Source organism: Manis pentadactyla, chromosome 3 (assembly GCF_030020395.1).
Source record: "Manis pentadactyla isolate mManPen7 chromosome 3, mManPen7.hap1, whole genome shotgun sequence".
Taxonomy (NCBI): domain Eukaryota; kingdom Metazoa; phylum Chordata; class Mammalia; order Pholidota; family Manidae; genus Manis; species Manis pentadactyla.
Window position 1 is genome coordinate 151,139,337 of NC_080021.1, and position 27,811 is coordinate 151,167,147.

General features: G+C 38.2%; 1 protein-coding gene across 1 annotated transcript in view; it reads right to left on the reverse strand.

Annotated features, from left to right (window-relative positions):
- Positions 1-7,313: 7,313 nt before the first annotated feature.
- GDA (guanine deaminase) overlaps positions 7,314-27,811 on the reverse strand; it is an 80,255-nt gene continuing 59,757 nt past the window's right edge. Inside the window, exons 9-14 of the mRNA XM_036893455.2 lie at positions 27,440-27,537; positions 25,092-25,159; positions 13,683-13,829; positions 10,471-10,601; positions 9,286-9,313; positions 7,314-8,450 (exon numbers count right to left, since the gene is read on the reverse strand). Of these exons, the coding sequence (XP_036749350.1) occupies positions 8,380-8,450; positions 9,286-9,313; positions 10,471-10,601; positions 13,683-13,829; positions 25,092-25,159; positions 27,440-27,537 (543 nt within the window). The 3' untranslated portion in view covers positions 7,314-8,379. The remainder of the gene's footprint in view (positions 8,451-9,285; positions 9,314-10,470; positions 10,602-13,682; positions 13,830-25,091; positions 25,160-27,439; positions 27,538-27,811) is intronic.

Genomic DNA, 27,811 nt, shown 5'->3' on the forward strand with positions numbered 1-27,811 from the left:
ACCCCACCATCTTTGGATCATGGCTCTCAATTTGTTGTCCTGCAATCGGCTCTAATCCACGAAGTGGTCACCTCTGCAGAGAGACGGGGCCTTCTTTGGCTGTTTGCCAACATTTACTTCTTTAAACATCTCACTCTCCCAGTACCTCACCTGGGACTCTGTGGGTAAAACTGCAGTGTTTCCAGAATCTCTTACCTGGCCTTAGTACATCTCCATATCAATAGGTGTTGCCAAGGGGTGGACAGTAGTCTATCTCCATATCCATAGGTAATTACAAGGGTGAGCCAGGGTATATCTGGACCAGAGAGGTTGGGTGGGGTCCCTTTTTCCTGCAGCTGGGTCGCCAGAGACAGGGGTGAGCAAAAGTGGACGACTGCTTGTAAGAAAGAAATGGATTTCTCCGACTTTATTTCTCCCTTTGACTGATTTCAGTTTCAAAGGTATTTGTCCTGGGGTTTTCCCCTGGAGCTACAGACTCCATGAGCAACTCATCCCCAGTACATTTACTGAGGGAAATGAGAGAACCATGAGTGGAGGCTGGTCTGGACTCCTGGAGGTGCCCCTGCAAGGATACAGCCTCTGAGCAGGCTTGGTGTGGGGAGGCGGCCAAAGCCAGGTGAAGTGGTAGTGATTTCTTTATCATGCATTCATTTATTTTAGAAGAAAATGGCCATTTCAAAGTTTAGAACCTATTTCTAAAGAGTTCAGCCATTGTGGGGAAAAAAGAAGGCCAGATATGATTTTAATCTGGGCTCTTTGATTTGCAAGTGACAGAAACAAAGCTGGCAGGAGCTTAAGCCAAGGAAGGATGTTGAGGTCGCCCACAAAATTGCAGAGGCATAGGAGCGATGGTGGCCTGGGGTCTCTGGCTGGATCAGGGTCTCCACTCCACCCAAAGCTACTCAGTCTGCCTCCAGTTTCAGGGTCAGAAAAAGGCCTCTGGTGCAGGGTTCACTCCCTCAGATTTCTCCCTATGGTGGGAACACGGCTGCTGGCATTGATTTTCCCAAAGAACAGGTAAAGGACCCAAGTTGCACGTGAGGCTCATAGTTTCTGGACACAGCTCAAGTGTCACAAATTCTCTCTTCAGCTGATCACACCTATGCTCACACTCGGTCCTTGTTCTCCCCAGGATGGTCCTTTTCCCTACACCCGACCCCTGACCTTACCAAGGTATTTGTTCATAATACTGTTTCACAAGCTCTAGTCCAGACCTATTGAATCAGTTTCTAGGAAGAAGAGCCTGGAAACCTTCATTTTGAACTAACACCTTAGTGATTCTATTGTCACTGTCTCCTCATCCCTCACTTACTTTTTCCAGAGGTCAAGTTCTTTATGATGAATGCTGATACCCTTTTGAGAGTCTTCACATGGAAAATTAATTCCTGTTCTTCTCAGATGTCACTTCCTCTGCAAAATCACCAACTTTTGCCCTGTTCTCTCTGTCCACCATATACCAACACACCTCAGCTTTCCCCTCTCAGCACACTTAGCGACCTAAACATCTGTTATAAACTCAGTATTTTTACTTCTCTACATATTCTCCTCACCTACCATCCTAGATTGAGTTCCTCAAAGAGATGAACCTTGATTTTAACCCCCCCAAGTAGTCTGTGTCTGGTATCCAGTGTGCACTTAACAAAATATCTTTGGAATATGAATATGGTTTAAAACACTCTAGCCTCATGATTAGTAAATTAAACATTACTTAATAGGCTGTTATTTATGTTTCCTGCATGCATGGATTTCGTCTTTTAAAAAAGGCAACTAATTAATTTTAAGCATTCAATTTATTGGAACAACACATGAGAAGCATAAGAGAACAGCCACGTAAATTTCAGGGCTACATGATTGATTAATAGTGATTTCTTTTAGAATCAATTAGACAGTACCCCAAACACTATTAAATAAAGATTTTACACACATGTATGTTGACTTCTTTCTTATCTGGAAGGTAGTTTTATAAGGAATATGAAGATTTGTGTACAAGTACAGATTGGTTTTTTTTTTTCCCCATTAAGTTACAATAAATAATCCACTCATGAGAGACTGCACAATGGTCCTAGACATCAAAAAATGTATCACGAAGCTTAAAACAACCACCACAAAGATTGTCTTTTCCACCCATAGTCCATAGTATTGAATCATTACCATGAGGGTTTTACCAGGTGTTCAGTGTGCCATTGCATCAGGCCAGGACGTGTTTATGATGCTGAAGGCCTTCTTGTGGTTACATAAATTAATCTCAAACACATAATTAGCCAAACCTGATTCATCTTTCATGGTGCTGCCAGGCGGAAAGTGTTCATAAATTGAAAGAAGTGTGTGCCCTGCTTTTTCTGAGTCTCTTAATTTATCCTTTGAAATAACAAAGGCCTCTCATGTCTCATCTCTTTCTGTGCTTCAGTCAAGGTGGCCTAAGTGCTTTCCAAGCACAAAACTATTTCCTGCCTTCATTTCTAAGCTCAGGTGTGGATGGCAGCAACTTTTGCAGCAAGAAAAACAAGAACAAAAGCAAAACACCAAAGCTGTTTAAAGCCTCGCAAGCATTCCAGGAAGCAAATTAAGAAATTAAAAAATGTGATTACTGGATTATTCACTTATGGGTTGTGGCTTCATTGGACAGTAGTAAAACGAAAGTCTGATGTGGAAACTACCCAAGATTAAGAGAACAGAAGTTAATTCCACAGATTAGCTACAAGTTTCAGTTTTCAAGCAACTGTATGAGAACCTCTTGTCATCAAAATGACGATCTGGGGCCACTATTGCTCTTATGTTAGATTTTACTGCTAAGACTTTGGGCTCTCTTTCTACAGATGGGGAAACTGAGTTAATTTCCTACAGGGATTGGCAGAATTTAGGCAAAGGAGGAGGGTCCAAGTGGCCCCTGAAACTCTGTTATGTGTTCGTATTTTCTTTATCATTTCTATGCCAGGCCAAAACATGTTTTATTTTTTTCTGAGTTACCACTGCAAAACTTCCCAACGAAGTTTTTTGCCACAGAGAATGTTTGTTTTTTTAGTAACCTATCTATCTCTCTTCCCACCCTGAAATATAGGCACAACTAACAGAGAAGCATGAAAAACTCAGGAAGTATGACACATTTAGTGTGATTTAGCAATGATGGTGTAGGCAGGCTTGATGGGAAAAAGGGGAGGAGTCTGAATTCGTGATAAATTAATTATACTTTAAAATAATGTTCTATCACTTTAAAGAACAGAATAAAGTTCTCTTATCCCATTTTAAAACAAGATCCAAAAAAAATCCTGAGGTTCCTCTTCATGGAATCTGAAAACACCCTACATGGGCCCTGTTTTTGTTACTGGCAGGTCCATATTTTACATCTAAACCTGATTTTATTTAAATCCTGAATTTAGTAACTTGCATACATCGATTATACAACCATCAGTCATTTGCACACATCTATTAATTACCTGTTGCAGAACTTTGTGCCCACGATGTGCAAATTAGGCACACATTATTGCTAGATTATGCACATGAAGATTATCTCCTGGGTATTTTAACTAAGTTGTTCTTTAGAAGGAGAGAAAAAAAGGTGCCTAGTAAGTTGCTCAGATCACCAAGGGTGAATTTATAGACCGAATCTACTACTCTCTTATGCTTCATGTTATAAATGAAAAATAATGAATGTAATAGTACCCCCCCAAACAGATTTAATCCTTACAGAACATTTTTATGTACAGAGGAAGCCTTAACATCACTTGATTTCAATTCTAATACATAAATGGATGAAAATACACTTTAAATATTTTTCTTTCTGTTCAGTCTGTCTCCATTTTAGAAATAAAAACTACCATACAGTGAGCAGTTGCTTTGTTGCAGGTGCCATCGTAAGTGCCGTATATGTATTATTTCATTTAATCTTCATGACTCAAACATTGCTTATGTCATGCTCAAGTCACAGAATGGAGTCACAGAGACTTAAAGGACCCAGCTAAAAAGACACCCAGAAACTGCTTGCACGCTGCAGGTGATGACCTATTAGGAGTTCAAGGAAACAATTTGGAAAACCACTATGAGCACAAAACTGAGCAGAATAAACTGAATAGAACAGAACAGAACAAAAGTAAATAGTACAGGATATAGCCCCGGGCATCCCAGATAAGGAAGGTATTATTTTGTGAGACTTTGGTTTTAAATGCACCTGCACATATGTACATGTGAACTAATTCTTGATGATAAGTGCATTTCTCACTCTGGGTTGTGACTTTAAAAAAAATGAAATATTAACTATGCTGAAATCAAAAGCAATAGCAATCTGATTCCCAAGGGTTGAACATTATCACTTCATTTTTAAAAGCTATGAAGAGTGGCTATCAAAGAATGGAAGACACACGTCAGCCCACAGCTAAGTGTTCTAGTCTGTTTTTTAAAATTCCTGTTAAAAAGAAAAACCTGGTAAGAGTAAAATCCCCCTCCTATTAAGTTGATAAAACTCACACCACAGAAAAATAATGTAAACACAAAATCTCATTTATTTTTGTCTGAAGCACAAAGGAACTCACTCAGCACATGAGCCATAAGCAAATCATACAAATATTGAGAAAAACTGTCCCTGTGAATACAATGTATATACTCTTAAGAGCAGTGATGGTGAGTTTAACAACAATGTAAGCTGGTTTTGATAAAGAAGGTTTCCTGGCAGGCTTCTGAGTAGGGAAGGGACAGGTAAGTCAAAGCCACGTGACATCAGTCACTCAAGTCCACCCCTGTGGACTGTGGGAGCCACACTGGAATTTACCTTTAGTTTCACCATCAGCCTGTTCAATTTCTGAATTTCACTCAATTTGGAACAGATTTACAAACTAACCCCTCAAGTCTCGATCTCACTCACAGGGCTGTGGGAGGGAAAGGCAGAAGAGAATGGGTACGGAGGCGTGCATGGGACCAATGCTAAAGCTTCCTAACAGTAGCCATTCATTTGTGCACGTCTGTCCAGGCCTATCCTCTAGCAGTGTTACAGGGTCAGGGTCCAAGGTCACACCTAAGGTGACAGGTGGATTTGAAATTGCGCATGTCTCCTTCAAGCCTTCAAAATTCTTCAACTCAAAATTGCAAAATTCAAAAACTTAAAAATTCACAACAATCTACACAATTTGAAAAGTACTTCAAGACGTCACCCTTAGCACAATTCTTAGTTCACCTTTTAATAACTGAGAACACTTTTTTTAAACATGTGAATATTTTGGCATCATCCATCAACTTCAAAAAATGGATGACAGGATGTCCAGTGGGCTACAGACGCATCCAGTTCTGAATATTTTCGGTGTATAGCACAGGGTAGAACTGCCTTCCAGCTTGCCTTGAAAGTGTTCCATATGGCTGGTTCTGAGGTGAAAACATTACAAATAGGAAGAATATGGAAGGGAGTGAAGACTGAAAATACATGGCTGGATCTCACACCCGTTATGTTTCCTCTCTGAGGCCTCAGCTGCAGCTGCCAACAGGGATCTGCAAGGTGCGCCTCAACATCAGCTAACATAGCAGGAATCTTTTCCCACTGCTTTCTTCCTTTACCACTCAGAATTCTCAGAAGTAAAAAGGAGATTCAGTGGGGTTCAGTGCTCACAATATTAATTTAGAAAGACCTCCTCCTAGCATACAGGTAGCTTGTTCCAAGATACTCTCTTGGATTCCAAAGCCTTGACGATTAAATGAAAGAAAAAGCTGGGAGAATAAATAAGGGACCAGAGTCTCCTCAGTCTTAGGACATGATTACTAGGATAACCAACGCCCTAATCCCACATTTCACTCTCTCTTGAAAATGAAATTCATCTTCGCTGGTTATCCTGCTTTTGTGTTGTGGTTACAAAAGAGTTTTTAAATGTTGAATATCTTTTTACCTCTTAAAGCATATTTCACTAAAGATATCATGAAACCTGAGGGACAGTGCAGGGTGGGATGAGGAGTTGATAAGAAGTTTTAACCCTTTCTTTCCTGCCAGAGAGCAAAATATTCAAATATAAAGTGACAAATAAGATTGCTTTGAGTACTGCCTCTCCACAATTCAGAAAGTCAACCCATATTAGGCAAAGGCAACAATTAAAAGTGCAGAACTTCTGACCACTGGTGTGGCTAATCCCTGTAATACTCCGAAAAGCATACGCAACCTATCAGTAAAAGTGCACTTGAAGAAATAAAACACACAAGTTCTGCATAATGCAGGCAAATCAAACTACATGTAAACACTTCAACATATTCTATTTTTACTAGAATAGATATTCAGATCTTAACATAAGAACAGCTAAATTTAACATTTGATAGGTTGTACATGGCCATTCTTCCTGTTTCTGATGCTACACTTTTTTATATTTACTGCATAGGAATCCTAAATTAAATGAAAACTGATGTTCAACATCAAAATGTACACTCTTAAGGAAGGTTAAAGTGCAGGGTCCTTTACAGGCTGGGAACAGCTGCTGCCTATTATGGATCTTGTACATCACATCCAAATTCTTAAGCCCACGCATATGGGTTAAACACCAGATAACAAAGTTCCTTTGGCTGGGATTGGGAGATAGAGCAGAAAACACTTGCTGGCACTATAGAGAAATGGGGAGAAACTGGGCAGGGTGTCTTTGACATAGCTCAGGAGTTAAGAAGTCTGGAAGTACAGAGATAGATTGGAAATTGGTTTACTGCGTTACTTAACGTCCCACAACACAAACTCTGTTGTTTTTTAAAAAATAAGACCAAACATTTGTTCTGTCTTTAGGTGTAGTATGTATACAGTCAAATATAAAAGTATTCCCACCAGGAAAAAAAAATGACAAAAAACTGGGCAAATCACTGCTGATTTAGGGTAACTATGTAAGAATAAAATGTAAAGTAGAAGAGGGGGAATTTTGCCCTTAGTTCTGTAAATATGGAGTTAGTTATATAACATAAAGTTCTCTACTATAAGGTAGTAATAAAGAGTCATACATATTCCTTAGGTGTAAGTGTTAAGAAAATCTACTCCCTTTCCTTGTTACTTTATAGGATTTGAAATTAAATGAGAAAAATACATGATTTAAATAACATTCACGTTAGTACTTAAGGATTTATCATAAAGTCATGATTTGTTTTAATTGTACATTATAGGAAAGCACATTATATTAGTTAGGAAGAATAAAAATACTTTTTGCTTTGTTTAATGTTCTTATGTCTAGGACAGATTAAATCCTATTAACATAAACATTAAGTGGAACATCTACATATTTTTCATTATCCTAAAATTCTAATGTCCTGAAAATTCTTAGGAATTTAAAAGACAATGGGATAAAGTTGAAAAATAGAGTGCTTTCAATATGCAGGGTTTAGAGATTTTTAATAAGGTTTCTTTAATATTCATTTTCTTTATTACATTCATATTCGTTTGCCTTTCGTTTTAAAGTGCTAACAGACTGACATCTTCCAGCAACTATGGCAAAGCTCTTGGGGAGAACAGGTCACTGCAGCATCAGCCTTCCCTCTGGTACTGAAGCTCCTGGATGCCCAGGACCTGCCCCAGCTTACGAAGACTCTTTCTTGTCTACACAACAGTGGAGTATGGAATTTGTTTTTCCTCTAATATAACTGAAGCAATAATAGCATCACACAGTTACACATGAAGGTAATTTAAAGTACAAAAGCTAGTTATGCCACGTAGCAATATGAGTAATAGTGCTAGAGACCTCCAGTCTTTAAGACCCGACTTCTGTCAAACACTTGAAGCAAAGAACTATATTAAGAAAGCATATGTGGCATTTAATTTCTGACATTTCCTCTCCAAAGGCGGCAAAAACACAACAATGACACATCTCTAAAATGCAAATTCCATTAAATGCAAATTTCCTGAACACAAGGTCAATCTAGAAACACGTTCTAAAATACAACAAGTTCTTTCTAAATTAGTATGCTCAGTATATACTTTTCAAACACAACCTGAAGTGATTTTCCAACATTTGCTTATAGTCTAACTTACTCTCCCTCATAGAAATATACTCACTGGTTCATTTTCTGTTGTCTGATTTTCACACTTCTTAGCTCAATATATCTAATCTTACAGGAAGAATTTCTCTCCACGTTCCCAAATATGAAATCAGTTTTACTTAAATCTCATAATAAGAACACCACCAGAACTAACATTCCCTTATGCCTGCGCTTAAAGCAAATCTGAAAAGCTCAAAAGGGAGAGATTTTTAATCCTCCCAGCCAGAGAGTTGAGAATGAGTACAACTCCCTTCCAATGATTAGTCAAGTGGATCCTGTAACTAGACACAGAAGGAGACAGGCACCCCAAGGACAAGGTACTGGGTTTTGACTTTCTAACTGCCCCTGGGCACAAGGGAGATGCAGAACCATGTTTCCCAGGAGAACTTGCTGATGCCAAGGGTCTTACACTGAGCTTGAAAAGGGAACCACCTGCTTTCCGCTCACATACACCTCCTCGATATTTCGGTCATCTCCTGAAAGAAAAATAAAGGAATCATTTATAAAGTGCTTTTGTGTCACTACTTTAATTGCCATGGGGAAGGATTAAAAAAAAAAACCTAAGAGAGAAAGTACAAAACTGTTTTTTTTTCTCTCAGGTTGTTTATCATCTGGATGAGAAGACATTACAAATAGAAGATACTGTGCATCTAATGTGAGGAATAGGGTCTGAATTCTGCATAAGGCAGAAATCACAGAAAATTGAATCAACCCCCTACTGCTGTCCTTTCAGCTGAAGTGAGTGGTTTGCATTTCCAGCCCCAGCTGTAAAGGAAATACTTACCGTCACACTTCAGAATCCTACTCAGCACGGTGAGATGAAGGGCCTGCAAGAACTGAGCTCAAGGAATACCACATGTGTCTCTCCCATCTCAAGTTCACTCAAAACTCAGCTCACTCAATGGAGTGGGAGGCAGAGCAGAATGGTATTCTACTATTTCTGTGTCTCAGTGAATAGAACTGAGTAAAAGTATGTTAAAAAAAAAAAGTGTGGCAAGACTCCACCACATACTTAGCACAAATACAACAGGGTAGGCAGACTGGGATTACAGAATGGCTGGCAGAGGAAAGGACCCCATGGCCTCTTCCCCTCAGCCTGCCAGTCCTCAGCTCTGGATGTGCACTTCAAATAGTGCCATTAAATATTTTGTCATAAATGGGCTTGATGCTGAGGAATAGTAAAAAAACTAACAAATCAAATCAAATGATCACATATAGTGTTTACATATGGTAGAAGAAATCCAGAGATCCATACTCAAGAAAGAGACAAAGAAAGATTTTATTTAGCATAAGACATGTGTATCTACCTACCTAGATAGAGGAACTTCTGGATTACAGCCTAAAATGTAAAATAAAGGTAACAGTAAGAAAGAATATTTGTGCCATCTAGAAAAGTAAATTCACACCCAATAGTAGTTGGCAAAACCTAGAAATACACATTTATTTCTCAATGGCAATTCTATTACTGAAAAAGAAACAGTCCTTGCTTAAAAACACGACAAAACAAAACTGGCTATTAACGAATGTTCATTTTGCCTGAAAGTTCTTGGTATATAACCCTGAAATCTTCAGAGGAAAAGTGTCACATTAATTAAAGAAATTAATTCAATAAAATAATTCAAATATTTCAAGAATAGTATAATATAAAAAAATGACTGAGTGAAGGGGACTGAGCTGAATTCCCACAAATTCACTTTAATGAAAGAGTGTACAAAAAATAATACGAAAATAACCAGTGGTACCAACTTCAAATTACGTAGCATCTTTCCTCTAAATATTTCAATATATTTAGTACCATAGTTATCTCATAAATGGATTGACTTATAAATAGCAATATTTTTTTAACAATTATTTTTTAGAAAAATTTAAATTAAAAAAATACATTTTAGAAGGAATTATTATTAAAGAAAAAAACCAGTTTACATTGAGGAAACATTTTATAGTAAGAGGAACATAACAAAACTCATTTTCTTAAAAAATAAAGAAAATTCATGTGGCACTGTGGTCAAGAGCCCAAACTCTGGAAGTCAGAAAGTTCTGGGCTTGAATCCAAACTCTTCCTACTAATTATTAGCCATGAGTCTTTAGGTAAATCACTTGAACTCCTTTAAGCCTTATTGCCCCTATAAGTAACATGGCAGTGTTAATAGCATCCAACTCTCATAAGAGTTCTGATGATTAAATTAAAATGATGTATGAATATACTTAATCCCAAGCTATTGAGTCCGTAGCAAGTGTTCAATAAGTGCTAGGTGGGTATATTATGGCTTCTTATAGCAAATACATTCAAATATACAAACATATTCAAAATATAAATATTTTGTAAATATCATTATTCTTAACAACACTGTGATGAAAACTCAAAAGGATCTAGTTTCCCTTTTAAGATTCTCCTGCATTCCGTTAAAATGTTTCAGTTTCTAATTTTTTTCTACAGGGAAGATATTGTGACTGTCGTGAAATGAAATGTCATTTGATTAACATTCTTTTACTTACATCAGAAATATCACCAACAAAATCCCCACAAAACAAGTCAATGGGAGAGTCAGATGCTTTGGGGTTGATCAGGAGGGCATCAAATTCCTTGCCCACTTCAAAGTTTCCAATTTCTCTATCCAGGCCCAGGGCTACAGGGTGGAATAAATTAATAAACAGTACTTTGAGACATCAGACCATGAAAATGTCCTAGTTTGCAAGAACAGAATCTGTCAACGTGTCACTAAAAAAAAATTCATATTTTAATGGTGAAGCAGAAAAACTCATTCCAATAGGTCCTAAGACTTCAACTTACAGAAAGCAAAGGAAACAGAAAGCAAAATCTCAGAGTAAAAACAGTTCCCTCGTCACCAAGGTTACAATTCTGACAGCGTCTCTCTATTTCAGCTTGTCAGTGTGCTTCACAGTCCGGCTGGTCTATGATTTTCATTCATCCTCTAAGAAGCACAACGACTGACAGAGTATCTTTCTTCTTTTTCCTCCTATTCTTCCCCAACACTCCAAGTCCTTTCCTTGCCTTTTCTTTTTGTTCTATGAAACAGCTGATAAGATCTATCTTTCATGGCAGTGAAATGAATCTCGAATAAATAAAAAATAATTACTCTTTTGCCTAGTTGCCCTATTGGCAGGCACATCCATTCTAAGTTCCTTAGTTGGAATCTTTTGAATAGAAAAAATTCACTTCTGAAAAAATAAATATTTCCTCATGACTCAAGGGTCCCAATGCTTTTGACCAATTTCTTTTTAACTACAAAGATTTTCTGGTTGCCAGAGAATTGTTTTCTAAAACAAAGCATAGGTCAATATCTATTGAATTGATCCATCTCATAGCTAGAATTCACATTCCATGAATATTGGATGCTAAGAAAGAATAGCTCTCATTTTTATGAATTAGTTTCAGAAGATAGAGGTAGTTGGTTTTCCTAGTCAATAAAGGTATTGAATCTCAAGACCCTTAAATCTGTAATCTGAGCAAAATGTGCTCTGAGGTACCAAATGGAAGCATGCATAAGGGAAGGTCAACTGGAATGCAGCATTACTTATCCGAATTTTTACATGGGTTTGTTGTGTTCTGCTGCAGTCAGGGTGTAGTCTGAGGTGCAAATTCTGTATCACATATCCCTGATAGACAATATCTAATTTATTATATTGATATTCCTAAGCACTGACTTACAAACCCTACTAGTTCTTAAAAGATTATTTAAAGGACAACTCTTATTCTCAGAAAAGAAAAAGATTTAGCTCAAGAATTCTCATGGGAAGACAGGTGTGCAAAAATAATTAGAAATGTTAAAAGCAGTCAGGTGACTTGGCTAACTGTCTGGGAAAGGATTGAATGAAATAGGAAATCACCAGAAATTCTCTCCTCCTTCACTGACTACACTACTTTTTTCCCCTTGACAAAGAAACATAACAAATATGTTTTTAACGACTGCACTCAACATAAAGTTGTTGTGTCTTTAATAAGCCAGATAGCCAGGTTTATTTGCCAGAGTTTGATGATATGTATCAATTAACTGGGCTACATGTTAGAACCTAGGGAGTTCAGGCATTACCCAACCAAAAAAGACACAATTGGTGTCAGTGAATTTGTAAATTGATTTAAGTTCAGATTATTGCAGAGAGGCCCAGCTGGGCTGGTTGGGAACACCACTGCATGTCAGGAAACACAGCTTTGCTGCCTTTGGAGCAAATGTTGGCTCTGTGAAGGCGATTTATGCAGATCTTGTAAAGGCCAAGGCAAGCTGGGAAGATGCCACAATTTGAACAGGAACCCATTCATCTCATTTGACTCATAGAGATATAAGCTCAGGAGAAGAAATTCCGTAACTGTCAACCCAGTGCTCCAGAAAATAGACTTAAAAGCTACACAGCAAGGTAGAAATGATTTGGTAAGCACCCCAGACCATCCTGATCAGGCACAGGATCCTAATGAAGCAACTCACAGAGAGCCTATAAAATAATAATAATAATAATAATAATAGTAAAAAGCACCATTGCTTGCACCATGAAAACATGATAGGTCAACTACTCAAACTCAGATACTCAAACACAGTGGGACTGGGGTTGGAAGTGTCACACCTGTTCAAAGAACAGGTCATTTAAAACTTGGAACTTTAGAAAATGCAAAGAGCAGGGCATCTACTTGTTTTTCTTGAAATATTCTTTATATTATTTATTGCAGCCCAGAACATTCAAAGAAGAGCCAGGACATTTCTCCTCTCAAGATACTCTCAGCTTCCATCATCCTCCTTTTCTAGGACCCAGGGTATCTACTATAAATCTCTCTCTATGTCTCTGTATCTATGTTTTTATTTCTCACAAGCTACCTAAGGTTTCATGATATATGCAATACATTACTAGTGGCCGTCCAGATTATACTATAATACTAGACTGAAAGCAACACAATTTCCAATTTTTTTTTGCATAAAAATACAGTTACATGTGAGAACTGGGGAAAACAGATGAATAATATTTGCATATCAACCAACTATATTTTTACATCCTTCTCATTTTAAACGGGCTTGGATAATTAGTGTATTTAAATATATGAACAAAATACATAGTCTAAGCTGGGATTTATACAGGAAGGTATCATGGGAGAAAGGTAAGAAAGTGCACTCTGCCGTGAGATTTCCTACATTCAGATCATGGCTCTCTGGAGCTTGACAGTTGTGTCAGCCTCACTCAGGTACCTCGTTGGTAAAATGGAATTACTAACAGTGACTGTGAGGATTAAATAGCAGCATATGTAAAGATGTTGCATGGTGCCTATTCCCCAGATTCTAAAGATGTTACATGGTAAGAGCTCAGTACATCTTGGCTATTAATTACACCACAATAATGATTATTATCATTACTATCATCATCAACTAGGCCAGTAGAGAGTGTGTTACTAGACTCAATAGAGAAAAATGACTACAGAATGCATACACATATGACCAATGCAGATATCCATTAAAATAATTAATGTGATAATGGTATACTGAACATCTCTTCTGCCAAAGACAGGAAGCTTGCTGAATGAATGATGCCTCCCCACATGCCTGAACATGTACTTGACTTGCTTAGTTTGGGGTATGCTGTATAAGATGCAACAGCCGTGGATGTGGATGTCCGTGGATGCAACCATCATGTGCCTTTATACTGCATCCAAGGATGCGGACTGTCATGGTGTACATTGTTTGACAGAGAAATACAATGGTCATTACCTTGGCTGCCTCCAAGAGTAGCTAGTCTGAAGACCTCTTTGAGGGTGAGGCTTTTCTCATTTATTTTATTAATCAAAAGGATATTGGAAACCATCACTGCTTTTCTGATTGCATCAAGCATGGAAGATGAATAACCACCAGCCACATCTATGGTAGATAAAAGAAAGCCAGAACAGGAGCCTTGTGAGATAAATGGGATATTAAGTATGTAAGGGCTTTAAAAAAATTTTTTTTAATTTTTAGTGACAGATATTCAGTCTTTAATACACTTCAAATAAAATATCTATAAACACAGAACAGACACAGACTAACATTTAAAGGAATTCAAAACCTGTAATTCATATCAAATATAAACCTGTATCAGTTTCCTAGGGCTGCTACAAGTTACCACAAACACAGTGGCTTAAAACAGCAGAAATGTATTCTGTCACAGTTTTGGAGGACAGAAGTCTTAAATCAAAGTGTTGACAAGACCATGATCACTACAAAGGCTCTGGGAGAGAATCTTCCTGGTTTCTTCCAGTTCCTGTGGGCTCCTGGCATTCCTTGGCTCATGGTCATGTAACTGCAATAATGGCCTCCATCTCCAAAACCTTCATCCCTCTGTCTTGATGTGTCTCTCACTTTCTGTCTCTCATAAGGACACTCATCATTGGATTAAGAGCTCACCCTAAATTCACAATGATTGCATCTTAAGATCCTTACCTTAAATACATCTACAAGGACCTTTATTCTAAATAACACCACGTTTACATGTCCCAGGTTGGCATCTTTTATTGGGGGGAGTGTGGAAGGCACAATTCAACCCGGTACAAATGCCCAAATTGTTAATAAAATGAAGAGAAGAAATTCTTATCTTTGAATATTCTCTAAACTCTCACAGAAACTGGTCAAATATGGCTGCACAGTTATAAAGATAATTTAGATAATGTGAGATTTAAAATAAGTTCCCAGTTCTACACTCTAAAAAAATCCTGACTATTCTAATTCAGATGTGACCTTTGGGAATTAAAAGGTCATTTCTGTATGATGATTTTTCAGGAAGAGCTTTTAGAATGAACTTTGGTATTCTGGAAGATTACTGTAATAAATGAGCTCTGCTGATACAGACAGCTTTATATGTTGGCTGGCATCATTAGACGTGGAATGAGATTTTTAGTGGTTCAAATAAAGTCCTGAATCATAATTAAATTGAAATACTACTTTGACAGGAACAAATGTAGAAATTATTAAATGAGTCTGTATAAATAAATGTCAACTAAGTATGTTTTATTAGGGGAAAAGTACATCTATAGCTAATAAAATACACTTTATATTTCAAGGGTCCCTTATGTTATTCCTAGGTAGACATATATAATTTTTAGTGCCTATATATATATATATATATATATATATATAGCAAAGATCAAAAGTAATAGCTTATTAAGTAATAATCCTAGATTGCTGGTCAATTTTATGTTCAACTTTCTTCCATGTCTTTAAATTTTATAAGTTAAAAAAAAAACTTTTATTTAACCAGAACACTATTGCCAGAGGATCATCCACTTCCTTGACAAGTTTTATTATATCTATTTAAGTTATCAGTCCACGTCAGTAAATATCCATTCAACTGTCATTTTACCATAGCATCAAACTAAGAAAATAAGCAAGATTTGGGAATAATACATATTAATATTTGAAATACTCAGTCTACCAAGTTTTTCTTTATTGCTAAAGCAAAGAAAATATTAAATATAAAGGCAGAATAAAAATGCTATCACAATATGCTATGGAAACATGTAAAGATTGAACATATATTCTGAAACATGTGGAATGGAATGAAACATAGAAAAACAAAAGTAATGCTGTTAAGATGGTGGGAACTTGGAAAATTTAAATACTTGCAGCTATAAAAACAGGTTTTATAAAATATGACAGAAAGTAGTAATTTCCTCAATATCTAATCAAAACTATTGATATAGAAAGAATTGGGATAGATTAGGTAACAATGCTATGCAATTTACTGAGAAATTTTTGAGAGCTATCTTATGTTGCTGACTTATGGGATGGCTTAATCATCCTATATTTTTCTGGTTGTTATGCTAATAAAGTAATTTTCAACAGTGAAACAATACTGTGCAAATCAAAGATTGAACTCTGGACCACATAAACCATGGTATTTAATCAGAATCATTTGTATGTAAGTCTTGCTTTTCTCCAAAGGATTTCTGTTGTGATAGTAACTTCCTGATCCCTGCCCTGCCAAGTGAGCTCAGTCACCTCCTCCTCCCTCTGCAACACATTTAATGCAAGTAGAATCCCTATTTTGTCATATACAAGAGGCAGTGTGAGAGGGTGGAAAGAGAAATAACGAACTTCACATTTTACTGATCTGGTTTTAAACTGTGGATCTGGAACTCTTTTGCTTTGTTGACCTTTGGTCAGTTACCTGTGAACCTCAATTTTCTCAGAAAACAGAAATAACATCACCTATCTTAACAGTTGCTGAGAAAATCCAATTAATAACATTAAGTTCTTAGGAATGAGGACCAAAGAGTGGGAACTGCATGGGAACGGTGGAGGGAAGAAGATGGATGCATTCTCTCAGAAAATGTATACTCATGCCCTTACCATCATAACAAAGAATAGCACAATTACTTGCTTGCCAGAGTCAACACAAGGACACTATTGTTTACATGAAGACTCTAAAGAAGCCATGTAAGAGTAAAACCTTGAGCCAGAAAGCAATGGAAAGATAAAAGGGAATGATTTTATACATGTGTGTTCATTTCTTATTCATTCATTCACTTCTCAATGGTCATCTGTTGAACACCTTCTGTGTGCTTGATTTATATAAGCACTCAAACAAAACTTACAGGCCCAACATGAGCCAAATATCTCATAGAAAAGGAGACATATAAACAACCAAATACTTTTTTATTAAGGTATGATTGATATACACTCTTATGAAAGTTTCATGTGAAAAAACAATGTGATCACTACATTTACTCATATTATCAAGGCCCCACTCATACCCCAATGCAGTCACTGTCCATCAGTGCAGCAAGATGCCAGAGATCCACTATATGCCTTCTCTGTGCTACACTGTTCTCCCCGTGATCCCCCACACCATGTGTACTAAACATAATACCCCTCAATCCCCTTCTCCCTCCCTCCCCACCCGCCTTCCCACACCCCACCCCTTTGGTAACCACTAGTTCCTTCTTGGAGTCTCTGAGTCTGCTGCTATTTTGTTCATTCAGTTTTGCTTCATTGTTATACTCCACAAATGAGGGAAATCATTTGGCACTTGTCTTTCTCCGCCTGGCTTATTTCACTGAGCATAATGCCCTCCAGCTCCATTCCTTGTTGTTGCAAATGGTAGGATTTCTTTCTTTCTTATGGCTGAATAGTATTCCATTGTGTATATGTACCACTTCTTTATCCATTCATCTCCTGATGGACATTTAGGTTGCTTCCATATCTTGGCTATTGTAAAAAGTGCTGCAGTAAACAGGGGTGCACCTGTCTTTTTCAAACTGGAGTGCTGCATTCTTAGGGTAAATTCCTAGAAGTGGAATTCCTGGGTCAAATGGTATTTCTATTTTTATTTTTTTGAGGAACCTCCATATTGTTTGCACAATGGTTGAACTAGCTAATATTCCCACCAGCAGTGTAGGGGGGTTCCCCTTTCTCCACATCCTCGCCAGCATTTGTTGTTCTTAGTCTTTTCGATGCTGGCCATCCTTACTGCTGTGAGGTGATATCTCATTGTGGTTTTAATTTGCATTTCCCTGATGATTAGTGATGTGGAGCATCTTTCCATGTGTTTGTTGGACATCTGAATTTCTTCTTTGGAGAACTGTCTCTTCATATCCTCTGCCCATTTGTTAATTGGGTTATTTGCTTTTTGGGTGTTGAGGCGTGTACGTTTTTTATATATTTTGGATGTTAACCCCTTGTCAGATATGTCACTTATGAATATATTCTCCCATACAGTAGGATGCCTTTTTGTTCTGTTGATGGTGTCCTTTGCCATACAGAAACATTTTAGTTTGATGTAGTCCCATGAGTTAATTTTTGCTTTTGTTTCCCTTGCTCGAGGAGATGCATTCAGGAAGAAGCTGCTCATGTTTATATTCAGATGTTTGCCTATGTTGTCTTCTAAGAGTTTTATGGTTTCATCACTTACATTCAAGTCTTTAATCCATTTCGAGTTTACTTTCATGTATGGGGTTAAACAATAATCCAGTTTCATTCTCTTGCATGTAGCTGTCCAGTTTTGCCAACACCAGCTGTTGAAGAGGCTGTCATTTCCCCATTGTATGTCCACGGCTCCTTTATCATATATTAATTGACCACATCAGGTTGGGTTATATCAGGGCTCTGTAGTCTATTCCATTGGTCTATGGGTCTGTTCTTGTGCCAGTACCAAATTGTCTCGATTACTGTGGCTCTGTAGTAGAGCTTGAAGTTGGGGAGCATAATCCCCCCAACTTTATTCTTCCTTCTCAGAATTGCTTTGGCTATTCAAGGTCTTTTGTGGTTCCATATGAATTTTAGAACGATTTTTTCTAGTTCGTTGAAGAATGATGTTGGTATTTTGATTAGGAATTGTATTGAATCTGTAGATTGCTTTAGGCAGGATGGCCATTTTGACAATATTAATTCTTCCAACCCATGAGCATGGGATGTGTTTCCATTTATTGGTATCTTCTTTAATTTCTCTCATGAGTGTTTTGTAGTTTTCAGAGTATAGGTCTTTCACTTCCTTGGTTAGGTTTATTCTTAGGTATTTTATTCTTTTTGATGCAATTGTGAATGGAATTGTTTTCCTGATTTCTCTCTCTGCTAATTCATTGTTAGTGTATAGGAATGCCACAGATTTCTGTGTATTAATTTTGTATCCTGCAACTTTGCTGAATTCGGATATTGGAACTAGTCATTTTGGAGTGGATTATTTAGGGTTTTTTATGTACAATATCATGTCACCTGCAAACAAAGACAGCTTAACTTCTTCCTTGCCAATCTGGATGCCTTTTATTTCTTTGTGTTGTCTGATTGCTGTGGCTAGGACCTCCAGTACTATGCTGAATAGAAGTGGGGAGAGTGGGCATCCTGGTCTTGTTCCTGATCTTAAAGGAAAAGCTTTCAGCTTCTCGCTTTTAAGTATGATAAACAACCAAATATTAACTATAAATTGTGTTCAGTTAGTGTTAGAGAAAATGGAGGTGGAAAGCGCTTTTACACATAGTCAGAGAAAACCTCGTTAAGGCAATAACATGTAAACTAAAACAGGAATGAGAAGAACTCAGCCATGTAAAAGAGGCATAAAGGGCATTCCAGGCAGAGCAACAGAACAAACAAAGGTCTTCTGGTAGAAGGGAGTTTGATTCATACAGGGCATTAAAAGACAGCCAGTGTGGAGAGGAGAAAGTAGCAGGAGATGAGGCTGGGGTGTGGATAGCACCTTACATCACTTGGTGGTGGCTGACATGGGAAAAGCAGGTGGATTAAGAAGATATTAAGGAGTCATGAGGTTGGACAGTGTGCTGGCTTAGACATGCGGAGAGATGAGAGAGAAGAAGGTCCTAAAGACCAAGTCTCGACTTTAAGGAACAGAATTCTCTGAAAAGGAGAGCCATTTATGAGAACTAGGCTTAAAGTGTGTTTTGGGGTAGAATGAAGTTTGAGGGCTCAATGAAGGGGGATCAAAGAGGAAGGAGAAAGTAAGCAATAAAAAATACAGATTTGGAATTCAAAGAGGAGTCTGGGCTGGATATAAAAATCTAAGTCATCTGCATATATTGTAATCATGTAAAGCCATGGTTGGGGATAATGTCTCCTAAGAAGGAAGTAGAAGTAAACATAGAAGAGTGCCTAGGACCGAGCCTAGAGGAAAGCTTTTGAATGGTCAGAGGGAGGAGAAAGAGCTTTCAGAGAAGACAGAGAACAGTTAGAAAGGGAGGGAGAAGGGAAACTAGACACAGTGGGTTCACTGAATCCAAGGTAGAAGTGTTTGGACAAAGGAGAGAATACTGCTCAGAAGCCCAGTGTGATAAGGACAGAATGTTGTCCTTTGGGGTTGGCTACAGAAGACACCACAGTGGGAAGAGACCAGGGAGAAAGGACAAGGATAGTTGTCATGACAGGCCGGGCAAGTAGCCTGTCTGAGGTGGGTGGAGGGATGGAAAGTGTCCCCAATGTGGTAGCAGTGTGCATACCCACTTTGAAGACGTTGTGCTGTGAACGAGAATGAGAAGGCAGGCAGGAGCGAGACAGGATGCCTGATTAAAAGTGAGGTTTTTTTCTTTGCTTTGCTTAAAAGATCAGGAGTTACTAAAGAATGTTCTGTGTGTTGATAGGAATGACCCAGTAGGGAGGAGACAATAATGTTGCAGGAGGATCTATGGCCAAAGGAATTAATTTATTGAGATATTGGGAGAGGGAGAGAATACGGAACACACCTCAGGGTATTTTGGGGTTTGCCTAATACTGAAGGAGAGACTTTTTGGTTTTGCTTTTTTTTTTTTAGCTGTAACAAGAAAAGAAGAGAGAGAGAGAGTGCAAGCGGATGCAGGAAGATGTGTAATGTGGTGATGGGAAGGCGAGGGAAGGATTTCTGATTGTTTCCATTTTTTCAATGACTTATGAGATGAGGCCATCAGATGGAAGTAAGGAGGGTACAAGCTGAGAAGAAATGAGAAAAGGCTACTTGGTAGGGAAGTGTAACTGTCTACTTGGGTAGTGCGGAGGGCCATGTGGGATTTGAGAGCAAAATTTTAAATGAAACCTCACTAGAGAATTTTTTTTTCAACAACCTCCAGCAAATCAGCTGTAAATAAATACTGAGAAGGGAAATGGTTGAGATGACCAAGGGGACTAGGCTTCTGCAAATTTTTCTTAGGATACAAAGAGAATGAGAGGGATGTGGGAAATGAGGAGGTTTCCATGGGAATGATTATAGTGATGCACCTGGCCACCTGAGAAGGGGAAATTAGGAAGGAAAGAATGGGTTTTTGAGGAGGCATGTGATCACTGGACTGGAGTCTACAAGCCAATCAAAGAACTGTTGCTTTGGGAGCAATGAACAAGTAAGTAAGAAGGACAGGAAATCGTCCATAGGAAGTATGTTTGTTTAAATGAACTTGTAGGTTTTGCTGATGTAAACTTTGTCCATATCTTTTTCCTTCAGATTACTGTGTTCTAGTTATTCACTATGTCCCTTTTTCCTGAGACAAGGAATTTTATACATGTATAATTTTGTTCCCATTTGCCCAATGAGCCTCTCAACTTTACACATAAAGCACAGCTTCTTGGTTTTCTCCAACAAAATCAAAATAGAGGAACTTTCAGTATTTGGGAAGTTATTTCTTGCAGAGCATATATTATTTTTTAAATGTATGATAAAATGTTCAGATGATATAAGGAATATGTAACACCAAATCTCGAACTGACATTCAGTTTCAAAAATAAATACCATGTATTCACATCCCAGGAACTTCTTCCCAATCAGAGGGAAATGTCTTTTCACTTTATGCCACCATTTTTTTTTATGTTTATGTTTCAGTTGTGGTTTTTTCTTAGGACTTTGGTTTTTTTCAAGTAGCTGAAGGTTCACAGTGCACTAGACTTTTTTAAAGGTATTATTTTTAACAGCGTGCAATTCTCTTGAGACACATTTTTTTATTTGTTTTCATTTAAAAACTCCATTACAATTTTTAAAAGTCTTTTTTCTGTTTTAACTTTCAGCCTTCCCTGACATCCTAGTGCACCATTACTTCCCTATACCATGGCCTTTCATTCTGCCTCATCACTCACTGGATAAACAGATTTAAAAGTAATTTTTTGAAAGGGTCCACGGGGAGAATATCTTCCAAACCTTTGTACCTCTCAGTATTGTGTTGCCTTCACACAGGAGGGAGAATCTGGTCCAAAATAATGTTCTTGAGTAACAACTACTTTGTCTTCAAACTGTTTCTTGTTCTTGGTGTTTTGCATGCCAGCAAAGACACCTGACACCAAATTGGTTTATATATTTTATTGATAACTTTTCCCTGCCAGGACTTTTTCTTCTTTCTCATCGTAATTCAAATATTTTTCCATACTATATTCAGTTATGATTTAGCCTAGAACAGGATAGGTTCTTTCAATAGGAAAGACAGTTCTTTCTGATGCTCAGAAAAGATTTATCCTTCCCAGCTTCTGTTCCATTTATTCTGGATCCTTGGTCAGGAAAATTCCATCTGTTCATGCTATGCTTTCTGCCCTCCATGGGGACCATTCTCAAACATCCCCTCTGATCCTCGATCAACTTTGTTCTCCACCTTACTGATTTAATTTTCTGCAATAATAATTCCACTTCTCATAGCTTCCTACAAGGTTTGTCCTTTTGGCTGATGCTTTTTAAATGAGGCAAAATTAAGATGTCATACTGTTTATAGTTCATAATGCATAAGCAAAACCGAAAGCTTCTGTGATGACTGCCCTTGTAATGTTCACCATGTAACTTATTCACTATGTAAGAATTTGTTCTCCATGTAAGAACTTGTTTATTATGCTTCAGAAGATTGGAGACTGACGAAAATTAGGCTTGGGGTGGATTAATGATTGTGCATTGAGCATTGACCCCCCTATACAGAATTTTATTGTTGTTAACAGCCATTTGATCAATAAATATGAGAGATGCCCTCACACACACACACACACACACACAAAAAATATATATATATATATACACACTTCCAATTGTAAAATAAATAAGTAACCGGGATATAATGTATAGCATAAGGAATATAGTCAAAATATTGTAACAACTTGGTATGGTGATAGCTGGTACCTAGAATTATCATGTATATAAATGTTGAATCACTGTGTTGTACACCTGAAACTAATGTAATACTGTGTGTCAACTACCCTTCATTAAAAAATAATTATCTAAAAAAAAAAAAAAATTAAGATGTCATAAGATGCACACAATTGGGGTTTCCAGTTTGATGAATGATAACAATTGTATATAGCCACTTAACTACCTTTCAAAAAAATACAACAACTAAATATTAAACATTTCCATCACTCCAGCAAGTTCCCGTTGGGCCCTTTCCAGCCAGTTTCTCTCTCCATCCCCAGCCCCACCCCTTGGCAACCACTTTCTGATTCCTACCAATACAGGTTAGCTCTCCTGGTCCCTGGATGTCGTACATATGGCATCATACAGAGTGTGCTCTTTTGTGCCTGGCTTTTTTCACTTAACAAAAGACTTTGAGATTTATCCACATTTTGCATACATCGGGAGTTTGTTCTTTTGTTTAATGCTGGGTAGTATTCTATTGTGTGACTGTGCCCCAGTTTGCTCATCCATCCTCCTGTCGGCAGGTCTTTGGACTGGTTCCAGTTTCGGGCTGTTGAGAATACAGCTGCTATAACATGTTCTTGTACAACTCTTTTTGCAAACATATGTGTTCATCTCTAGGGTAAATACCCCAAACTGGAAACACTGCATCATATACAGATATATATTCAACTTTATAAGAAACTGCCTAATAGTTCTTCAAAGTGGTTGTACCTTGTACCCTCCCTTCAGCAGTGTATGAACATCGACATGATTCTATTTTTTAATTCAGTTTTCTTCTTTTAATAATTTCCTTTTCCAGTGGAACCTGTGGACTTTTCATAGTGCCATGACTGTTTTTTTTTCAACTTTTGATTATTTGTGCCATGTCTTCTCATATGCCAAGGATAAAGGCAATTTTCTGAAATTTTCTTTTGGATCCTGAAGTAGATCTTTTCAGAGATACACTCATCCTCTTATTCTGTTTACTACTACTTTCTCTTGTTTTGAAATATTTTCATTAAGCTTCATGTCGGTTTTTCCTATTTAATACTTGAGAAAGTCCAGATCTGCTTCTGCTTGTGAATCAACTACTCTTTGACCTGCTCTCTGTCTACGGTAAGAGGTTAAATAATGTTTGGAAGTCTACAGGGGAAGGGCAGGTTGATTTTACATAAAGATCATGTTTACGAAATAGTGGAATGTAGGGTGGCTATTACAACACAGACTATGTAAAATACAACAGCATTCTCCAAATTAATAAGCAAATACTTCATATTTAATCAAACATTTGGTCAATACACCAATGTCCCTCTTTCCCTTTTAAGCAAATCTTCATTGACTAGTACAGTATGCCAGGTATGTGCTAACCACTTCTTGTACATTTTTTAAATTTAAGGCTGCAAACAAGCTTGTAAGATACACATTGTTATAACTGTTGTTATTGTTGTAGAAATTAAGAAATGAAGGCTTCAAAAATCAAGGTTATTTGTTCAAGGTCTTACAGCTGGAACATGAGAGAGCTTTACCTAAACATTCTAGGCCATCCCTATACAACACAAGGTCAAGAACTAGAAGTCACATGATGAATTTAAATTATGGATACCAAAATCCTAGAAAATTTGAAAGTATACCTACCCGATTTTTACATGTCTATGAAACTTTTCATCAACCAACTACAGGGTGGAACAAAAACTCTTGTCCATTTTTTTCTTATTCATGACAGCTTTTCTTTGAAGGGAACTGAGACTTGAATCATTGCAGAAAATGAGAGCCATTATTGTTAACATGCACCTATCTGGTGCTCTTAAATATCAGGAAGACAAGTACATCAAGAATGCAAAATAAGTCCCTATGCTCCACACCCTTTTTCAAAAAACGTTTCATTTTTCACACACAGTAATAAAAGATTCACAGAGGATATGCCTAGCCATTTGGGCCCGACTCACCCTTTCAGAGCAGCACTGCACACACTCAGGAAAAACAATTAAAACGCACTGTGACACACAAGGGGACATCACTAATTCATCAGCACGGAGAATATCCTTCGGCCCAGCAAACTTGAGACAGCCTGTGGAAGCTGCAGTCTCATCTGGGGAAACACTCTGCTTAAAGGCAAACCAAGTTCCTGACGTAGCTCAGAGGTCCCCACGATGGCCCAGACTGAGTCTGTGCTCGCTAGGGCAAGGCCAGATCATTTTCTTTTGAGACAGTATTTGTGATGACAAGAGTTACTGAAAACTAAACACATACAAATTGCAACCACTAAATCCTAGCCAGAAGGACAAAACAAAAGAAAAAAATCAAAGAGCTTTTAAAATAGCCTCCAAAACGCTTTCGAAGGACTTACCCTTTTGAGCCCCATCTCTGAACAGTAAACAAGGATAAAGGCTTTCAGGATGCTAATGCCGTCAAAACTGTCCCTTTACATACATCTTCTTACTGCTTCCCATCCCACTATTTAATTAGTTCAAGATATTACTACCAGATAATATAACTAATTTTTTTTTAACATGGAAGTTACCTGGAAATTAGTCACATTAGAAAATTAAGTGTTTAACGGACCATTTTGCCACAGCTCTGAATGGCGAGCTACTTACCTGTACCCAGCCCTATTTTCACTTCATGTTTCAGGACTTCTTGCACATTGAGAAAGCCGCTGCTGATCCTGTGGAGAGAGGAGAGAGTCAGAACAAGGAGACCCAGGTGGTGCCAGTAAAAAAAGGACACCAGCAATAATGACAGTGATACCACTCAAAACTGTGTTTCCCGTCATATCAGCTCTCACGCTGACACAAACATGTTAGTCAAACCAGACCCTCTGAGTCCTGGAGTAATAAAGGGTCATAAAGGAGCTTTAATCATTGGGTCAAGGTTAATCTCAGGAACAGTACAAAGTTGTAAGAGTCAGAAGGGAAAGCAGGGGGATTATTTGAAAGGAAAAATGAGCGAGGAAGTTAACCTTACAATTAGTCCAAAAGTCTTACTGGTCTTCAATATTTTTTTAACCAACTCAACTTTCTATGGGAGGAAGTAGAAATTATAAAGTACTGCTTTTTCTCTCTGTCTGGAATAATTTCTAACCCTGAATGAGTAGCAACTTACAAAATCAAAGAAAGGGGATATACCTGGGAAAGGGGGTGCGGGCTGGTGAGTCAGGCCTCACAGCTCGGACGGTGCTGCCAAGGACGGCAGCAACTAGAAGGGAAGGTTCCTGGGCTGAATTCCAGACCTGTGACCCTGAGCTTATCTCATGTGCTGCCTTTCTAATGGCACACAGGAAATTAAGACAATCTTTAGAAGTCTGACAAAATGCAAAGGTCAAAGTGGCTGCCTAAAGATGCACATAACTATGGTTCTCAAAACCCCAGTGCACATGCAATAAATCAAAGTTGTTGAAGAAAGAAGAGCAGTGACTATTTAAATAGAAATGTATCCATAAATAACATTTAACTTCAAAACCCAATTTGCAAAACTGCATAATTTTTTAATTTAGATAGTGTGTAATTAACCCAGGGCTATCAAATCTTCCCCCTATCTGGTCACTAGACCACAAATATGGTCACTAAGCTGTACATTAGGCAAGATTCCCTGTCATGGGTGACCACTTTATATCTGAAAACCAGGAGCTTCTCGAAGAGCTGCAAACACACCAGAAGTGCATGCCTATGGCCCTCCTGCCTCTCCCATACATCCACTGACACTGGCTAAGTCCCTAGATTTCCAACTGCCAGCACCTCCACCTCCGCCCAGCGGCTCCCCCGACACAGCATGCTCAGCCCTTGTTTGGGGAAGCTCAGGAGCTTCAAAGAATTAATGCACTTTCACCCATAAAAGCCCTCCACAAATAACTGATGAGTGGTTAGGTATAACTATCCCAGGTTCCTCACCCCTTGACAGGGATGATGTTGAGGTCTGTTTTGAACATGATCGCTGAGTTTTCCAGAAGGATTAAGCTTCAGGAGCCCAGAGTGGTTACTTGCTTAATGATGTGCCCTTTGCTGGTTTCCTTTCTTTCTCTGTCTTACCCTAAACAGGTTTACTGAGATCACCCCCCAAATAAACTATTTGTATAAAGATCCCCATCTCATGGTCTGCTTCTACAAGAACTCAAAACAAGACAGGATACAAATTAATGCACAAAAAAACTAAAATCCAGCACAAGCTAAATAAATTTATTGAATGAATATATGAATGATCTACCCTAACCTGCCTCTAAGCAGGAGGAGCTCTGCTCTGGGTCAGCCAGCACCAGAAATGACGGCTCCTTTCCCTGTCCAGTCCTGGAGCATGGATTCTTAATCTAGCATCCATGAATCAACACCATAAGATCTACAAAGTCCCTGAAATTAGATGCAACATTTTTCTATCTATGTTGTTTTTTTCTGAAGATATAGGCCATAACTTTCATCTGATTCCCTTGTGAATGCATAACCTTCAAAGGTTAAGAACCAGTTGTAAATAAAGCTTTGCATCTTGGGGAATTACAATAAGACACAGCCCCTCCTGTGCACACTGGCATGCTAGCAGATCCAGCAAGGTGACAGATCCCGTAGTGTGCTAGCATATAGTAGCGCTGCACCCTCCCCTGCAGCCAGAGCATACAAAGGCAGTGCCCACTCCCTGGACCACCTGGCTGGCATATGCTTAGCTTCCCTCGGGTCCTTGGCTGTAAATTCTGAACGTTGTTGGTTTTAAACTCCTCCTGTTGTACTTCCTATTGTCCTGTTTTGTGCAAACTCAGAAGTTTTAAGAAATGTAGCACTCTTCAAATGCATACCCTGCAAGAAGTGCGTACCTCAGCATGCGTAAGCGTCTGCCCATCAATCTAGTTCCCATCTCCATCAAACAACAGAGAGCCTGGATAAGGACTAAGAACACAGAGGTACTTGGCTGCACATACGCAACCCAAATGTTTATAACCCACCAATCAATGGTGCCTACTTACGATAAGTTAGAATTGGGACAATGTGAGATGGATGCTCCTCGTTCCCTGAATACATCCAGTTCTTCCGCTGAGAGGTAGCAGCCATGTGCCATCACTGTCTGGAGAGAAGAGTGCCTGATGTGGAGTTTACCACCTTAAGAATGCAAAGGTTACCCCCACTCACAGTCAGCTACACTAGCTACAGAGAGCAGCTGTGACTTCTCTGCTACCATCTTCACAGGAACATTTATGATTACCTGCATTTATAAACTCACTGTGTACATATTACAGCTCAAAAAAGGCCTGTAAAAACATTGGATTACACTTAGCAAATTAGCGCATCTGATTTTTTTCTTTTTTTGATCTACAAAATAATGAGGGTTGGTCCAGCTG